Source organism: Anomalospiza imberbis, chromosome 11 (assembly GCF_031753505.1).
Source record: "Anomalospiza imberbis isolate Cuckoo-Finch-1a 21T00152 chromosome 11, ASM3175350v1, whole genome shotgun sequence".
In the NCBI taxonomy this organism is placed as follows: domain Eukaryota; kingdom Metazoa; phylum Chordata; class Aves; order Passeriformes; family Viduidae; genus Anomalospiza; species Anomalospiza imberbis.
In genome coordinates, this window is record NC_089691.1 from 23,013,415 (window position 1) to 23,031,067 (window position 17,653).

General features: G+C 41.5%; 2 protein-coding genes and 1 long non-coding RNA gene across 3 annotated transcripts in view; 2 read left to right on the forward strand and 1 right to left on the reverse strand.

Moving 5' to 3' along the window:
- Positions 1 to 544: 544 nt before the first annotated feature.
- RBSN (rabenosyn, RAB effector) lies at positions 545 to 14,640 on the forward strand. Its single transcript, XM_068202388.1, has 12 exons — positions 545 to 688; positions 988 to 1,216; positions 2,454 to 2,594; positions 4,408 to 4,508; positions 5,128 to 5,173; positions 5,268 to 5,429; positions 6,391 to 6,632; positions 7,452 to 7,522; positions 9,175 to 9,261; positions 9,691 to 9,793; positions 10,225 to 10,299; positions 11,176 to 14,640. Exons 2-12 carry the CDS (start codon positions 1,054 to 1,056, stop codon positions 12,256 to 12,258), a joined length of 2,274 nt encoding a protein of 757 aa, XP_068058489.1. The 5' UTR covers positions 545 to 688; positions 988 to 1,053; the 3' UTR covers positions 12,259 to 14,640.
- Positions 13,500 to 16,728, reverse strand: MRPS25 (mitochondrial ribosomal protein S25). Its single transcript, XM_068202422.1, has 4 exons — positions 16,560 to 16,728; positions 16,335 to 16,441; positions 15,898 to 15,985; positions 13,500 to 15,672 (listed from the first exon to the last, which is right to left on the reverse strand). The coding sequence occupies exons 1-4, from the start codon at positions 16,691 to 16,693 to the stop codon at positions 15,492 to 15,494; spliced, it is 510 nt and encodes a 169-aa protein (XP_068058523.1). The 5' UTR covers positions 16,694 to 16,728; the 3' UTR covers positions 13,500 to 15,491.
- A 68-nt stretch (positions 16,729 to 16,796) lies between these two features.
- LOC137480923 (uncharacterized) overlaps positions 16,797 to 17,653 on the forward strand; it is a 32,407-nt gene continuing 31,550 nt past the window's right edge. Inside the window, exon 1 of the long non-coding RNA XR_011003173.1 lies at positions 16,797 to 16,923. This is a non-coding gene — a long non-coding RNA (uncharacterized lncRNA). The remainder of the gene's footprint in view (positions 16,924 to 17,653) is intronic.

Genomic DNA, 17,653 nt, shown 5'->3' on the forward strand with positions numbered 1-17,653 from the left:
GAAGGGACTGCTGCCAGCTGAGACTAAACAAAAGCTGGCTTCAGAAAGGGGACATGAAAAATGCCCTGCTGTTGATTTACATAGCTCTTTGTCAGGAGGCAAGTAGTAAGATTCCTGGGCTTTGTTTGTGGCTAAGTATGTCACCGGCTGCTCTGGTTTGCAGTTTTGGAACACTTCCTTTAGGAAGATTCGGTAGGCTGGGAAAGGGAACGTTGAGCGTGTTGATACTGGCAACGGTGGTCCCCTTGAGCTTGCCCAGCGTTTAGGACACACAGCACAGACCCACCAGTGCTATGGGAACGGTCCCAGGGCACCGGGGCGGGAAGGGGCGACGGTGGGACGCATGTCCCCTACGTGACAGCGCCGTCTCGTCCTGGAGAGGGCTCTGTCACCGCAGCTCTGCGGGCCCGTTACCGGGGCCTACTGCAAGGCGGCTGGATACACCGAGCGGCGCTGGACTCGGAGACCCCGCTCCTGCCCTTCCGCTTCCGCTCCCAACCGCCATCGACAGCTCAGCGCTCGGCAGCCTCCCCGCGCCGTGGGACGGGCCCTCCTTGTCCCCGCCCTTTCCTCTCATCGATGGCTCAGCGCTCGCCCCGCCCTCAGCCGCGCTCTGCCGCTCCCGGCAGCCGGGACGGGCCGCGGCCGCCCTTCTTTGGAGATAGTCACCGGCCGCCTGGGCGCTGAGGTGAGTCGAGCCCTGCCCCGGGCTTTTCCCGGGCCGTCTCTGGGCTGTCGCTGGGCTACGGACCCTCAGGCGGGCGGGGCAACCCTCAGCGGCCTCTCCCCCGACGGGCGGTGCGCCTCAAGCCCCGCCCTCTCCCTGCGCAGCCTCTCTCCTGCCCCGGGCGGGGCCTGCGCGGGGCCGCGGCGGCACCGGGCGGGGATCGCGGCGGGGAGCCCGTGGAGGGGCTCGCGCCCAGCCCGGGCCCTTCTCGCCCCCATCTTGCGCCGCCGCTCGCACGGCCCTGGCCTGGTTCGTTTCAGGCAGTGCCTAAGGACGATGCGGCCCCCGCACTCCGGTAGCCGGTGAGGGCAGCACGCGCGGCCGTGATGGCGTCGGGCTGCCCGGCGGCCTTCGGGGACCCGACCGAAGTGCGCGAGGGTTTCCTGTGCCCGCTGTGCCTGAAGGATCTGCAGGCGTTCCGGCAGCTCCAAGCGCACTACGAGGAGCAGCACCCGGGCGAAGACCGGGACGTCAGGGCGCAGCTCCGAAGTAAGGGCGGCCGCGGTAAACGCGTTCGGCTTGGCCGTGGGAAATCCCTGCTTGTACTTCGAGTGCTCCCAAATGTCTGACAATAATAAAATATTAATTGAAGGGACTTACAGGCGAGGTATGCAGTTCCATTATTCCGTAAATCTCCTTGGGCCAAGCATAGTATTTGCCTTCTCCCGATACTTTCCATAAGTTGATTCTAAAGTAGAGGCTAAAGAACATTGCTCTTCAAATGTCTGATTTTATGCACGATTTTTACTATTGACTTTTTTGGCTTTTTTGTTTTTATCTGAAAACTCAAAATTTTACTAACCCACTGAATACCCAAGAATTACTTGACGACTATGGAGATTATGGGGAATCTCTGGTACTTGCCAGGTTCCAGTTCATTAATCTCTTATTTTGACAGTAGATAAAACTGTGGTTGCAGTTAAAGTGTGAAGTTAAGAAAGGTTGTTATTGGAAAAACATGGAAAAGCATGTAGGTGGTGGAGCTAGCAGGAGATGTTGGGAGTTTTCCATATCTGTTACGGATTTCCACCCTTCATTAGTGTTTGGAAAATTTCTTTGAATTTTGTTTTACTAAGATATTTCCCTTTTTTTACTCCCTAGTGTACACAATGTCATTTTATATTGAGAGAAGAATGTTTAAAATCTGGTGATAATTCTCTGTGTTTCCTGCAAACTCTGGTTTTAGTATGTTAGGAGTACTGGCCTTGCAGTCTTGATTTTTTTTTTCCTCAAGAGGAAAAGATAGACTTTTGAAGTATTAACCAATTTTTTTGGTGAAACCCTAACCCTAACACTGGGCTGTTTAGTACTTGAAAAAGTCTTTATGTGTACAAGCACACTGAAATTGGTAGCTTGTGCAATAATACAAGGAATGTGTTGGACATCCTTGAATCTGAAGAAAATAATAGGGAATTATGAGAATTAAGATAAAACTACATGATGCCCTGTGCAGTGAGATGTTTTACAGTGAAGTCTGACAATGAAATGTTTTAATCTACTGTCTTGTTCTTAGGACCTCATGCTGCTTTATGACAGACAGCAGAGAGCATTTTGTGTCATCTGTGTTGCTCTGAACTGCATTTTTGTTCTAAGAATGTTTTGAGGATAAATTTATCCAGGAGAAAGATTTCTACTAAAAGAAGATGAATACTCTATACTGGCTTCACATGACAAATATTTGGTGATTGCCTGATATGTTAGACAACTTGGGTTTATTTTTTTTCAGATCTAGTCCAGAAGGCCAAAAGAGCAAAGAAGAAATTGCTGAAACAAGATGATGACAGAACTGATTCTGGATCTCAGGAACGATATGAGTCATTCAGCTATGGTGGAGTAGATCCATACATGTGGGAGCCCCAGGAAGTAGGTAGGAGAGCTAGAAAGCAATACACAGTAGGGATAAGTTTTGATCTGAATTGGGAAAGTGCTACGGTATTACCAAAGTAGCTTGCAATTGTGTCTGTGCTGCACTGTGTTCGCTAGCAGGGAGTTATGGTTTGCACACTGACTTTGAGCAGCCTATCTGCATTGGGCGGAGCGTGGGGAAAACACAGTTAATGGGGAGAAGAAAAGACGTGTAAGAATCAGTACCCAAACTACCTTTCAGGTAGCTGTTAGTCATGTCATTGTTGCTGTCCTGCTGAGATCTTCTTAATCTGTGTTCACCTCTGTGCAGCTAGCTTCATCTGGTGACTTTACAAAACAGATAATCCACTCATTAAAAGTTATAAGTATATAAAATCTCTAGCTTTTGAGCTACACTTAAAGTAGCTGTTAGTTTGCATGTTTGTCAAAAACATTATCTACTAATTTAAACTGTCAGCTTTTTCCTTGGATTTGAGGTGGCGATCACCTCTTATTAAAAGAGGACTTACTTTAAAAAAAACAAATTTAAAAAAGCAAACAACAAACAAACTCCACTCCTCTGAATATAAATCTACATTTGTAGAATTTCAAGGATAAGCTGTCTGAGCCTGTAATTATAAATACTGCTACTGGCAATTGCCTGTACTATAACTGAAATACCATGATTATTTTTGGAGAAGGAAGCAGCACCATCTTTTGTGGATCCTGGGAAAGTTTCCACTATAGTGCTGACAGACTAGGACTGAGTCCTTTGGGTCTGCAGGGTCTGAGTTCTGTATATTTCTTTACTTTTGACTCTGTAACTATTAGAGCAGCAATCATAGTGTAAATATTAGCTAAGAATAAATTTAGGGAGAAGGTTTATGAACATTAGAGAAGTGAGAACTGCTTTCTGATGAGTGTTGAGAAGATGAACTGTAGGGATCTGGCATGGGATTTGATGGATCATTGAAAGGGATTGTGTCTCCAAAGCAGTGGCTTAAATCAGTTACCCAGAGGGACTCTTTCACTACTATGAATGCATCTTTGGAGATTTTTGGTTGCTTCATTAGTTGCATCAAAAAGCAACATCTGATTTTGAGTTCTACCAGCTGGAAGAAAGATTTTTGTTGGTTGGTTGGTTTGAGGTCTTTAGTTTTTTGTCTATAACTTTGATTTTTTAATACCTCACCCACCTTACTTGGAAAAGGAGTAATCTTAAACCAACATTATCAGCTATGAATTGTACATGTCTTAGAGATGCTGTATAGTTCTTTTCAATACTCAGTGATCAGTTTTCTGCAAATCTAAACTGTCATGAAGGATTTGATTCAGGCCCCTAAAGGTGTACAGGTGATCAGAAATCTGAAACAAAGTTGCTGCTGCATAGACCTCCAGTAATCCTTGGGCATGCCTCTTCCCTTTGCCCAATATATAGCCAGGAAACTAAAGGGAGTTGGTTTTGAGGACACTACTAGTAGGTAACAGCTTACCAAATGTAACTGACAAATGAAGATGGAGAACAGCTTACCAAATGTAACTGACAAATGAAGATGGAGAAAAAAATTTGTTGCAGATTTTCTCTTTAACATAGTGCTGCTTGTTTTCTGTAGTAGAAGTAAAACACCGTTCATTGCCAGCCTGAATGTTAGTCTTTAACCAGCATGTTTTATTTACAGCAACACTGTGAAAATGTAGGATTCCAATGTGTCTTTAAAATCGAATTTGAACATGAGAAATAAACAGTGAAAAGAAGAGACGTCTGTCTTTCAAGTGGCATTTAAATCCATACAGAGTACTTGGGTGACCTGGACAACTTTCTGTTATCCCTGCAGGTGCTATGAGAAGCCATCTTTCTGAATTCAAGAAACACCGAGCAGCCAGGATTGATCACTATGTAGTTGAAGTCAATAAGTTAATAATCAGGTTAGAAAAGGTAAATCTGGTGCTTCTTAATATTCCAGCCTTCTAAATGTTTCCTAGACTAAAAAAAAATATATTTCAGTATGAAGTGTGCCCACTTATCTAGGAATATACTTTATAAAAGATACTAAACTATGACTTTTCTTTACACATTACCTTGAGAACTGCACATGATTTGACTTTGTGCTGTGGATATAATTTCTGGATCTATGCACCATTTTCAAGCTGAAGATGCTACTTCCACATGCTTCAAGAGCCATCTGTTCTCATGTTTTATTTTCTCCATGTTTTACTTTACTAAATTGCTCCCCAATATTTTTGTCATGATTCTTCCAGCTTCTCATTCTTCAAAATCTGCCAGTGATACACCTGCATTTTGGCTCAGATGCAGTAATGTTGGCTGCAATAAGGTTTATGTCCAAAATGTGCTGATTTGTACAGATTTGACAAGTCATTGTTTAGCACTGGTATGAACACATAATTAGAAAAAAAAAGAGAAAGTTGCATAAAACCAGCTGAAACTCCTCTCTCTTGAAAACACCAGGTTTCTTTTTCTTGTTGGGCTGAGTTGTGCTGGGTTTTTTCCTTACAAAAGTATAATTTTCTTGAATATATTGTTTATCTTTAACCAGCTTACATCATTTGACAGAGCAAACACTGAGTCAGCTAAAATAAGAGGTTAGTGTGAGCTTACCTGAGACTATTTGCCCCTATAGTTTAACCAGCTGAGGAATCAATTGAACACTTATGTGATATGTATTCCTGCTCACAGCTATAGAGAAGTCTGTTGTGCCTTGGGTCAGTGATCAGGATGTTCCATTTTGCCCAGACTGTGGCAGTAAGTTCAGTATCCGAAACCGACGTCACCACTGCCGCCTTTGTGGGTCTATTATGTGCAAGAAATGCATGGAATTTGTCAGTCTTCCTTTGGCAAGTAAGTACTTTAGAGTTAATTCTTCATTTTCTTAGCTCACTTTGAGTGCATCCTGGCTTTTTGCCATTACAAAAAAAATATGCTGGTAATAGTCTGTCTCTGCAGAAAACTTCCATTCATTTTCGTGCAGACACTTGTCTGTGAAGCAGAATACAAGGAATTATTTCTCTGTTCCTTCTTCAAATTTGGAAGTGTTGCATAACACTGAAAAATTTACTAGAAGTAATAGTTGTAATAGTAAATAATTAAATAGTAAGTAGTAAAAAAGTAGTAACTCCTGGTAAATATAGGTATTACTTATTCTACTGAGTACTATAACTATGGAGCTATTAACTTTAGGAACTGCCAAGGTTCCTGACATTTAAAAATATTGTGGATATTTCCAGTTTTGTCTGTGTTGTCCAAATGCTAGACCTTGGGACAACAACTTAGGGAAATTCATGTTTAGGTCTTTCAGAACCACTTTAAACTTTTATTTTTCCCACGTGGTGCACAGGAGAGGAGACTGTATGTTCTGTGGAGATAAATGACATTAACTGTGCCTTTCAGAGCATGCAAGCACAATGCCTGGATGCCATTATCATACCTGTTCTACACATTGTTTTGTGACTGTGCAGGCTCAAACATGAGAATGCTTCTAGGCATAAGCAATGTAGGTGATGCTCAGCAGTGTGCTCTCTAGCTAGTTTTAAATACAGCAAGATTTGCAGTGAAGTAGGTGATGCTCAGCAGTGTGCTCTCTAGCTAGTTTTAAATACAGCAAGATTTGCAGTGAAGACCCAAATTCTGACTTGAAGTCATAGTTGTTGTGCAGTCCTTGCATGTCTTTCAGCAGACTCTTTCAACCTGATTTTTTTGTACCACCTGAATATAAAGTTTCTGTTAAAGGCCAGTTTGTTTGTGTTGGTAAAATCTGTTGGCTTCTCCAGTTACTGTAAAATTACCTGTGTATAACTTTTAGGCAAACTCACTAGTGCCAGCAAAGAGGCCTTGGGTTCTCATACAAGCCCAAACTCCTCACCAAGCAGTGTCCACGGCTCCCGCCGTGGCAGCATTAGCAGCATTAGCAGCGTGAGCTCTGTTCTGGATGAGAAGGATGATGAACGAATCCGTTGTTGTCAGCACTGCAAAGACACCTTGTTGAAAAGAGAGCAACAGATTGATGAGAAAGAATATACACCAGAGATTGTGAAACTCTATGAGGTAAGTCAAGCTCTGTGCTACAGTGTATATGTCTGCAGTGGTCACTACTTGGCTTTGGGCTTGTTACCTCATGACTAAACTCTATGACTTAATACTGACTTGTGTTAGCAGAGACTGCTGGGTGTTTATGCCATGTTACAAAGACATATCTGAAATATTGGAATCAGTTGCAATATAGTATTTAGAGCCCACGTTAACTTCATACATGTTTTTAAAATACCTCTTCATTCTCATAATCTGGAACTAGTAGTTCAGACATGCCTCTCTCTTAAAATTGTGAACTTGTTTAAACCAGTGAGTGATATGCTGTGCATTTGATTGGTGGGCTGCACTGGAGCCATAGCACTCGATGTCACCACTGTTGCCATCAGTCCTTACACTCATGGCAAATGCATTTTTTGAACCATCTCTATCAACATTACATTCAAATGCTTCGCAGCAGGTACTGATGATCACCAGATACCTTTTCAGTAGAGTCTACAAACTCCCCTGGTTAGTATCAATGGGAGTTTTTGTTGGTGCTCTTGTTGGTGAAGAGATGTAAGGCTAGAAGTTGTCCAAGTCAGCCATTCAAACAGCTTCAAGATTCAAAGTCCACCTTACAGGAGTACAGCCATTCTTTCTCTGTTCCTGACAATGCCACAAGTGTTCTGGAGATAACTGGAGAGTCTTGTCATCCTGAACAGTTAAAGTGCCTTTCATCATGGTTAACTTCAAATCTGCACAAGCAGCATGAAAATATTCACGTTAACATGTTCTTGCATTAGTGTTTTAACGTCAGTTCTTTTTTTATACATTTTGTTTTAATATTATAACAAGAAACTCCGACTCTGCATGGAGAAGGTTGACCAGAAGGCACCAGAATACATAAGGATGGCAGAATCACTAAAGTAAGTCCCATTGCTAGCTGTGTTATGAATACATGTATTTTTCCTCTGTGAGAAGTAGTAAGGTAGTGGCATACTAAGGCTGCAAGAGTGTAAATTTAAAGAAAAATCAGTGCTTCATTATCTGTTGTCTTCTGGATGCTCTTCAAACAAAGTAGTACTGAATTAATTATTAATGGTAACATACAGAGAAGTTGTTTGATTTATTAATTTTTTAAAGCCACTTCCCAGTGAGACACTACTGTCATACTTCAACACATCATCTTTGCAAAAAAAGGAAGTACAAGGCTACAATTCCTGTGTAAATGAGCCTCTTCAAAACACCTGCAGTAAGCTGTTGCTGTCCTCAGCTGGGATGCTCTGGCTTCCAAGGAGTGCCAGCAGCAGCAGATCATTATAACTATTCTGTTCTGTGTAAAGCACCTTCACCTGGCAGTTGTTCTGAGTGTAGCTGGGTACCCTGTGCTGCAGTGGATAAGCAACAGTCTCGTATTTCAGTTTTGTGCATAATTTCTTGCAGTAGTATTCTCTCACTGGGGTAACTTAAATCTCTCCAACTCTATCTGCAAAAAGCTGCCAGGTTATACTTTTGGCTCATATAGTGAGAGAAATACACACACTGGTCTTTGACTAGGAAGCATTTCCGTTTGAAAAGTTAAAGTTAATAAATATCACTATACCTGTCCTTTAGATCTAATGGTTGTAGAAACATTAGTAACGAAAGTGCTTTGTAAAAACACTCTTTGCAATAGGAAGAAGTACAGAAGGTGAAAAATCTGCTAAGGTGTTACTGCTTTTTGTCATGAATTCATGAAAGATTGGGTTAGGTGGCTTGGCAGCTGGAGAAAAGTAAAAATACAGATGTCCTGGATAATGGAAGTAAATGTCAGAAAACAACAGGCTTGTTATGGGTGAAATTAAAGATTCCTGACTAGTACCGTGTCCTGGATATCGGAATCCTATGGTTAGTGAAGTTGCTTTTTAGAAAGTGGTTCTTATATTTGTGATACAAAAGGACTGGGAAGCTAAGAACTTATGAAGAGTTTTCCCCACTAAGTCCTAATTTGTTTTATCAATAAAGTGGAGACTCTAGTAAAGTGCCTGTAATGATTGTGTCCCCACGTGGACAGTCATTTACTAGCATTTTAAGTACTACACCCTGTCCAGCATAGTATTTTGCTTTCTGACAAATGCTAGTGGAGGTAACTATTACGCTTTAATAGTGTAGTTAGTTACTCAGAGATTTTTCCCACCAAATTTTCTCGAAAGAAATCCCCACATAATAGATATATTTGCTAAGCATATGTATATTTTAGATATTACTTGTAGAGTGGCATTTTTGTGTTAGAATACAGTTTCTCTTAGAGTAGTAAGTAATAATATATAAGTAATAATAATTATATATATATATGATTAATTGCATTTAATCATAAATACAGATATCTTTTATGAAGTGTTCATGTTCACAGAATTAGTATAATTTTTCACTTTTGTCACAAAAAAAGGTTTTTTAAACATGAGCTTGAAATAAAATCATTCAGCCCTTTAGTGTTAGCAGTTACCATTGTTGAATCTTGGTCATCTTGGGATAACTAGTAGTGTTGTACACGTTAACTGAATGCATGACTTACAGTAAAGTTCTGTTTATTCTTTAGTGCTGGGGAGTCAGCCTACAACCTTGATCATGCTAATGACTTGAGGGTGGAGATTCAAAAAATGTATGAATTTATAGATGCGTTAAGGTAAAAGCTTGTCTCTCTCCTTTTTCCCCCCAGTATGTATGTATCTCTGTTATGACTTAACTGATTATATGGATGATCAATTTGTCTGCTCAGTTGTAAAGAGCATTTGAAAAGGTAGATGCTGTTCCTGTGCACTACCAATTTCTACTTTCTTCTCCAGCCTTAAAATTCATGCATTCCTTTGCAATAGGAATAAGTAAGTATAGAGGAAACGAGTAGCAGCACAATTCAGGAGAAAGGAATTGTTTGTTTGGAGTTTCTTTGTTTTTCTAAGGCTGGGAGTCAAAAGTGTTACAAATTGTAATATCCAAAACTGTTTATATAAAATAACATCAGATGTTTTTGCACCAATATTGTCTCCCTGCTTTTGTGGAATTTTTCCTGATTTTGTTTTTGAACTGACAAGGCTGTATGTTTTCTTTGATTCAGTAAGAAGATTTTGAGTCTGGGCTTGCACGAAGATCCTCAACCACATCCTAAAATACTACAACTTCAGCGAATGATAAGATATTCAGCTACACTTTTTGTTCAGGTAAATAGAGCATGTGCTCTATTTACATTTTACATAGTGTTCTCTTCTTTGCCAGGCATCCCTGTTGTTTGAATCTATTTTGACATGGCCTTAGTTCTATATGTTTTCTGCATTTTCTGTAGTTCCCCTAATGACTTACGATAGCCTTAAATAAGCTGTATGGAACACAGGTCTTTCACTCAGAGCAGCATTGGACCTGGGGAACCCAAGAGGTGTGTGAGCCGTGGCTCTTCCTCTTGCTGAGGTGTGAGCCTACCCAGCAGTGCAGCTGTGGCAGCAGAGGTGTGTGGAGACCTGCAGCAGGGACTGCAGTGTAGAAGCATCTTTGATGTGTTTGTGGGGTTTCTGCTGGTAGTATCTCTCTTCTCAAGGACTTGAAAAATGGGCTGAATACCTGCAAGCAATATTGTAAATATTTCAATTTTTGCCAGGAAAAACTGCTTGGCCTAATGTCCCTGCCAACTAAGGATCAGTACGAAGAACTGAAGAAGAGAAGACTGCATATGGTAAGACAGGTTGGGATCTGTTACATCTTGTATCAGGCTTTCTCATAGATATAAGCCTGGGAGCTGTGTGGGGATATGAGTAGTTGCCTTCAACACTGGATTTCAGTTTGTTACTTTTTCATCCATATCATCCCATCCCCTTTTCCAGGGATTTGCCTAGCTGCTGCTTTGTTCTGTCCAGAAGTAGGTGGGCACAAAGCTGGACACTTCTAGAAAGCAGGGAGTTGGGTGCATGGGCTGTTTCTGCTGCAGTGTGTGCAGAGCAAGCCCTGAAGTGAGTGTGTTAGTTTACACTGACTTCAAAATTGTGTTCAGGAATTCACTCACATAAGTAGAATTTGGAAACTTCTTTTGTTGGTGGGAAAGGACATACTAGAACAAGGATGCCTCTGCAGGGGAGAGAGGCTTTTTTCCTTTAGGAGGGAGGATATCTTTAATTATAAACAAAAGCCAACTTCATCTTGAGGTATAAGTTGAGAAATAAGAATAATCCCACTCCAAAAGCCAGTGATATCAGTGACCTTAAACACTGATGTTCTATGTGATACGATTAATGTCCAAATCAATCTAGACCACTCTTTGCACAGCTGCATTAGGCATTTTTTTCCTCTATAAAAAGAATTGTTGCTCCTACTTTGCCTCAAGTTTGTAGAGGCAGATGTAATGGGTTTTTCATCAGTATCATCACAAACTCAAGGGAAGCATGTAAGGAATGGTATGAAAGTAAGAATTTTCTGCGAAGTACTCAAAATGGCAGCTGATCCCTTTAAGCATCAGCCAACAATGTCTTAAGATCAGCTAACTTGTACCCATGGATTCTTAGAATGAAATTTTTCAAGCTTGTGGTGTTTTCTTACTACATGTTTTTTGGTTTAGGTCGCTCTTGAAACACAGGGAAAACAAGAGGAAAAGCAGAAGGAGTTTATCTCCATATCTGCATCTGCAGTTAATGGTGATGAAACTCACATAAAAAAAGGAACAGTCAAGAAATCTGAAGGCTGGTTACCCACATCGAGCATTTCAAGAGAGAGCGAGAGAGCAGACCCACTTCTTCAGCAGATTGACAATATCACATCCTTTATTAAGCAAGCAAAGGCAGCTAATAGGATAGATGAGGTCCATACGTTGCAAGAGAACCTGATGCAGCTTCAGGATGAATATGATCAACAACAAACTCTGAAAGCTATTGAGCTTTCTAAAAAACAGGCAGAAGAGGAGGAGATACAGAGGGAGGAACTTCAGGTTCTTCGTGAAAAAGAGTGGGAAAGAGAGCACCATAAATTCATGTCTCAGCATTCAAGGACACGCTCCTTAGACTTCAGAGAAGTCAAACAGCATTTGGATGTTACTTGGATCAAAGGGGACGTGAGTTTTGAAACTCCTGCAGTTGAGCAGCTGCCAGCAAAAGAGCACTCAACCTTCACACTCAAACCCCAAAATGTCCCACAGTGTGATAAAGACCGCAATCAGCCAGCCTGTCTAAACCCCTTTGAGGATGAAGCAGATACTCCTCAGGTAGAAGATCCTGCTAATCCATTTGCCAAAGGCACCTCTCCAGTGGTTTCCTTCTCTAACACAGCTCAGCAAAGTGATAAAAAAGAATATAATCCATTTGAAAGTGAGGAGGAGGATGAACAAAGTAATGGAGCATCTGGCAGTACTTCAAACCCCTTTGAAGAGGATGAAAATCCATTTGAAAAGCCCGGGGGCAGTTGGAATTCAGGGAATCCATTTGAAGAGGGATCCTCTAACAATCCCTTTGAAGTGGAGGATGGCAGTGAGATCTCTGGAGAGGAGGCTATAGAGGAAGAGCTGCTTCTCCAACAGATAGATAATATTAAAGCTTATATATTTGATGCCAAACATAGTGGGCGACTGGATGAGGTGGAGGTACTGACAGAGAACTTAAAGGAACTGAAACACACATTAGCAAAGCAGAAGGAGAAATCTAACTGCTGAAGCAGCAATAGGGCTGTGTAATAATTAAGTCTGCTGTTAAATATGGGAATATAAAGCAGATACTTACAGACAGGAGTACAGATCACAAGAGGGAATTGGGAGAATCCTGACTTTAAAGCACTTTCATTTAGACATTACCACTACTACGCAGTCTTCAAGAAAGAATTACTGAGGAATGCTGCTGGTTTCAAAAACTTAAGAGTAAGAAATTTTAAAACAACTTTTTACAGCACTTTTTAATGCTAACTGGTCTTACTAAATGCTTATTTTGGTCCAGGGGTTAAGTAAGTGCTAATAGGGAACTATGATGTGGAAGTGGTTGGAATGTTGGTTTGCCCTCTTTCCTGCTTTCTGCTGCAGTGTTGGCCTTTCAAGTGTGGCTTTGACTAAAGAGAGATGAAAACTTTTCTAAAACTTTTTCATCCTTTTCTGACCCAGGGTAGTTGAACTGCTAATGCTGTTCTGGCAATGTGCTGTTAAAGAGCTGCTGTGATTCTCAGCTCTGCAAGCTGAATGTACAGGCTTGCAGATCAAGTTTATGCAATGCTAATAAATACATAAAAGGGATTTTAAGACTGAGAAAAGCTTTCTAATTGATCTTAGTATGAGTAACTTTTTAGTGTCTGTATAAAGATTCCCAAGTAAAATTTGGATGCTTCTTTTCATCACTTCTGGTTTCCCATTTGCTCTGAGTGCAAACAGTGGTGTCATAGCATCATGCTGGCTTCAGACCAGCTTCATGAGGGAGCAAGCATTTGCTCATTTCCAGGGAAAGGAGCATTAGGCCAGCACCACTTCTATCTGTAGTATAAAGGGTGAACCTCCAATTGCTAATTACATTATGGAATCGACACATTCCTTTAAATCCTCCAGATGACAGAATGATCAGGTTTGTTGTATCTGTGAGACTGGAATATTTTGTAGCATCCAAGCAACAAAATTTTTGTTTATAATGGAAAGCTGAGATGCCACTGGAATTTGGTGAAAGCTGGAAGACAAAAGTCTGGCTGCAATAGTGCCAAATGGCAGTTCTCTCTCATGTTAGATTCCCCTCAGTTTTTATGAGAATCAGGCATACCTATTTTAAATAAGGAACTTCAGATTGAAGACCTCTTGTGATCCTGTGGCCTGGGGGATGACCAGGTGACAGCCAGTACCTGTGATGCAGGAGGGCCTACAACTGGGCAAATGCATGTTTTTTGAGAAAGATGGAATCTAACCGCTTTGATTTTTATCTTTGAGAGGCACAGAAACATCAGCAGGAATCACTGTTTGCAGGAGTGGTGGTGGTGACTTAATCTTAAAGGGTTTATTTAATACTGAAATAGAGGAAAATCAGGCAGATCACACTGTATAGCACTAACAATAGTGGGCTTACTCAGAAATGTGAAGTTCTATGGAATGGGTCATATCTCTTAATTAGGTCTCTGATATCGTAACCCCAACACTGCCTAAGATTTTAGAGACAAGTAACTCTGCTACCTAAAGAGCAGGATCTCTGGTTCCTAGCTGTGAGTAAGTGGAGGTAGGGACTTGTGGAACTGTTGTTTAAAAAGACCAAACCACCTATACCTCACTTAATATCACTAGCAAGGGGTTGAAGTAACTCAGACCAGCCACTCAAGACTATCTGATGGTCTGTCTGATGTAGCCTGAATTTGGGTTTGAAAGGTGTGCAGAAGAGGTTGGCTTAAGACCCTGAAATTCATACACTGATGTTTTATTAGAGCTGATTGAGTCCCCAAATGTTGTTTTTCACCAAGTAAAAGAAAGAACACAGGATTATGAAAGGTCTTGACAGAACATAGGTGCTTGGCACCAGATTAATGAAGGCACCAAAAACTGTTGATAGCTAAATAGAATCCCTGGAATTATTTAAGAGGTAGTATAAGGCAGTTATTTAAGACAGACTTGGTTGCTATTCAGGAGGATTGCTTCCTGCACTCTAACCTGATGCTTTTTTAGGTATCAACATGAAAAAATGTTTCAGTGGCTTCAGCTTTCACATTAAAAAGTGTTTTTTTCCTTGTTGCAACTATCCTGCCTTGTTCATATTTTCTGGCTAATACACTAATAACTGAAGTATTCTTACTGTATATGTAATACATTATTTTTACAAGCACGTAACAGACTAGGATACCTCATTATCTTTGTCAGTGTTAACTGTGATAGACTAGACAGCTAATACTAAAATCGTCTCTAATGTGAAGACCTTTGCTGGTATAGGGACTGCTGTGAGGCTTGCAAGGCACCAAGGGAATGAAGATGTCTTAAGCATAAAGCTCAGTAACTAATTAGCATTGACTTTTGTTACAACTGCATGCACTACTCTGTATGAAAACTTTGTAAAAAGAGATGAAATAAAACAACATGTTTATTTTGTGTTGTGTTTGTCCTTGACAATTTGTACAGGATGCTTGCATCAGTGTGAAATTTTGTATTCAACCGTGAATTCAGAAATGCTGCAATACAGTTCTACAGTGACTTGCACATGTAAGCCTGATGTAAAGGTCTGTACAATAGAGTACAATCTATCACGTTTATACATACTACAGGGATGGTGTAATTGTTTGGTGAGGCAGAAACTGTGATGATTTAGAAGGGGTTTTCTGATAATTGTAAAACTTGCCTTTCATATACCAATTTGCCCATTCTCCTTTCCTGCTGATGTCCTGACTTGGTCAGTGCTTCTCAGAGCTGCAGTATCAACTGCAAAAGTTGTATCTTGCTGGAAATGAGACTCTGAACTGTTTCTGATTCGTAACTACATAAATTAGGAAAATTCAATTTAGACTGGAGTTATATTATCATTTGGCCCTCTTCAGTTGGTACAATATGGACTTTTGCACCACTTTCTACAAATTACGGAATTCTGCGTTACTTCTAAGATAGCCTCTCTATCCCAAAGAAAATGTGATCTTGGCGTAGCCATAGTTGGCTACCTGCAGGCATGAATAAGAAATAAGACTATATTAATTTTGTTTTCCAGTGTTGACTTGCAATACTTTGTAGAACCACAGCTTTTTTTTGTTCCAGTTTTAACTTTTATTTATTTTTCACTTAATTATTCTAGTTGTAGATGTAAGAAGGCTTATGAGGCATTTGTCTGTATTGAATGAACTTGCGTGTTCCTGTTCCCAGGAACTGTTGGCTCTCGTCTCTCACTGAAGCACCTTCATTGTCCAGCCCTGAGGAAAAGCAGCTGCATAACCTGAGATCTTGAAATGTCAGGCTCATGCCTCATTTTTCATAGCAGCTTTGTATTTTCCCCTCATCTCTTTGGGCAATGGTGCAAAAGCAGGGCAGGGAACTTGGCCTTCAATCTCACACATGCATTCTCGCAAATGATACTTCTTGGGCCCGAAGGTTGCCGGCTGTGATAGTTTTTTCCTTTCTTCTTTTTCAAGCATTTCTCTAGAAAAGAGATGTGTTTGTTACTATCAGAAGTCTGACTAGCAATACTTCCTCTCCCTTCCCTGGACCCAGGTTATCAGAAAGACTGATTTACAGTTCTTACCTTGTGGACATTACCTTGCTCGTGACAGTTTTATCCAGGAAAAGTGGCATTTCCTTCTGTATTCCACAAAAGTCTGTAATATGTATGCTAGATGATATATTAGCTTAATGCGTGCTACTTACTTGCTTTTCCCCAGGATTTTTTTAATGTGCTCTGTTATCTCTTTGTTGGTTTTATCTTCCACGTCCACCAAAACTTGTTCTCCATTGTCTGTCAAGAAAAATTCATAGTAGTGTATCAAATGATACCACTTCCTCCTGCATGCCGTTTAGAGAGGCTTTAAACGCACAGGAATGAAGGATCTACTTCCCTTCTGCAGTTAATGCGTATTGCAATGTTTTAAGTGAAAAGCAAAATCTCCACGAGGGTGAGTCTAGGGGAGCTGCCAACGACTAAAGCTCTGTTCCAGTGAAGCAGCTTCTTTACCCGCAGCAGCCGAGGCAGGGCCGAGTGAGAACGACACAAACGCGGCGGTAACGACGCTGCCGCTGCGACCCAGCCGCTGCGACCCAGCCACTACTCTGCGGCTCCTGCGGCCCCCGCGGCTGGCGGCACCTACCCAGGTAGAACCGGAGGAAGGGCGAGGGAGTCATGTTCCTGAACAGCATGATCTGCACCCAGGGGTTCTTGTACTGGATCTGGGGGATGCTGAAAAACACGAACTTTCTGGAAAGAAAGAGAAAAGCACACGAGGGCTGGCCCGTTGTCTCTGCGGCGGGAGGGCCGCGCAAGCCCTGGTGTCTTTGCAGGGGCAGCCCGCGCTCCCGCCGCGCCCCGCGCTCACCTTGCGCCTTCGCTCAGCTCTCCCGCCGTGTTGTAGTTCACGGTCATCACCTTCACCGAGCTCTTGAACACGACATCACCCTGGCTGAGGTACTGCAGGGTCCGGCGCACGGGGAAGCGGCCCTTCATCGGCATCGCGGCGGCGGCCGGAAGGGGAGGCGGCGTTCCCGGCCGCCCCCTGGCGGAGGCTGCGCCGCCCCGCCGATGCCGCCCCGGCAGTGGCCGCGGAGGGCGCGCGCCGTGCGCGGACCGGGCGGCGCACAGCAGCGACAGCTTTGGGGCTGCTCAAAACTTACCCGTTCACGATGAATTAAAACCTTAGGAAAAAAAGCCCTTTCTCCTCCTAGAGAAGCTCTTTGGAGTCAGTAAGTTCATGGGGTTTCTTTTCTATACCAGACCCGGTTAAATCTCTCGTAAAATACTCACTGTGGTGAAGGAAAAATGCCATTTCTCCCTAAAAGATGGTAAAATATTGTATTTGGCTTAGACAGCTCCTGTTCAAGAGGAACTCAAATGAACTTCAAAGTAAAACTCAAGAATGCAGTTATATTTGTAATTCACTTTAATGGTAGAAACCTCATTTAGCTACTAGTATTAACCGCAACAATATAATGTCACAACAGCATTTAATAAAATGCATAAGCTAAATCATGCACTGCAATACTCTATATACAAACACAACAATGCAAATTCCTCTTTGTGACTGAAGACATTGGATATAAAATTCAGTTTAAAAAAAGAACATGCTATTATTTTTAAATGCTAATACACACAACAATATTGGTTTCACAAAAGAAGCTGTGAGAAATTAAAAACTTTTTCAGTTTTTAAAATAAACAATACTTTTCTAAATTATAAGGAATAGAGACTTCCAGAAAATATCCCAAAGAACTGAAAGTAGATGTTTCCTTTTATAAAAATTTGTTGGTTTTTAGGTGCTCAGCACTCCCTAGTATGCCAATACAGATACAACAGTGTGCAGTTTTCAGTTAGGAAACTAATGAACACTGGCTTCCAGTGTATTTCAGAGTACAAATTAATTATTTAAAATATTCCAACATTTGATCTTGATTCCATATATGGAAAATTTAACAT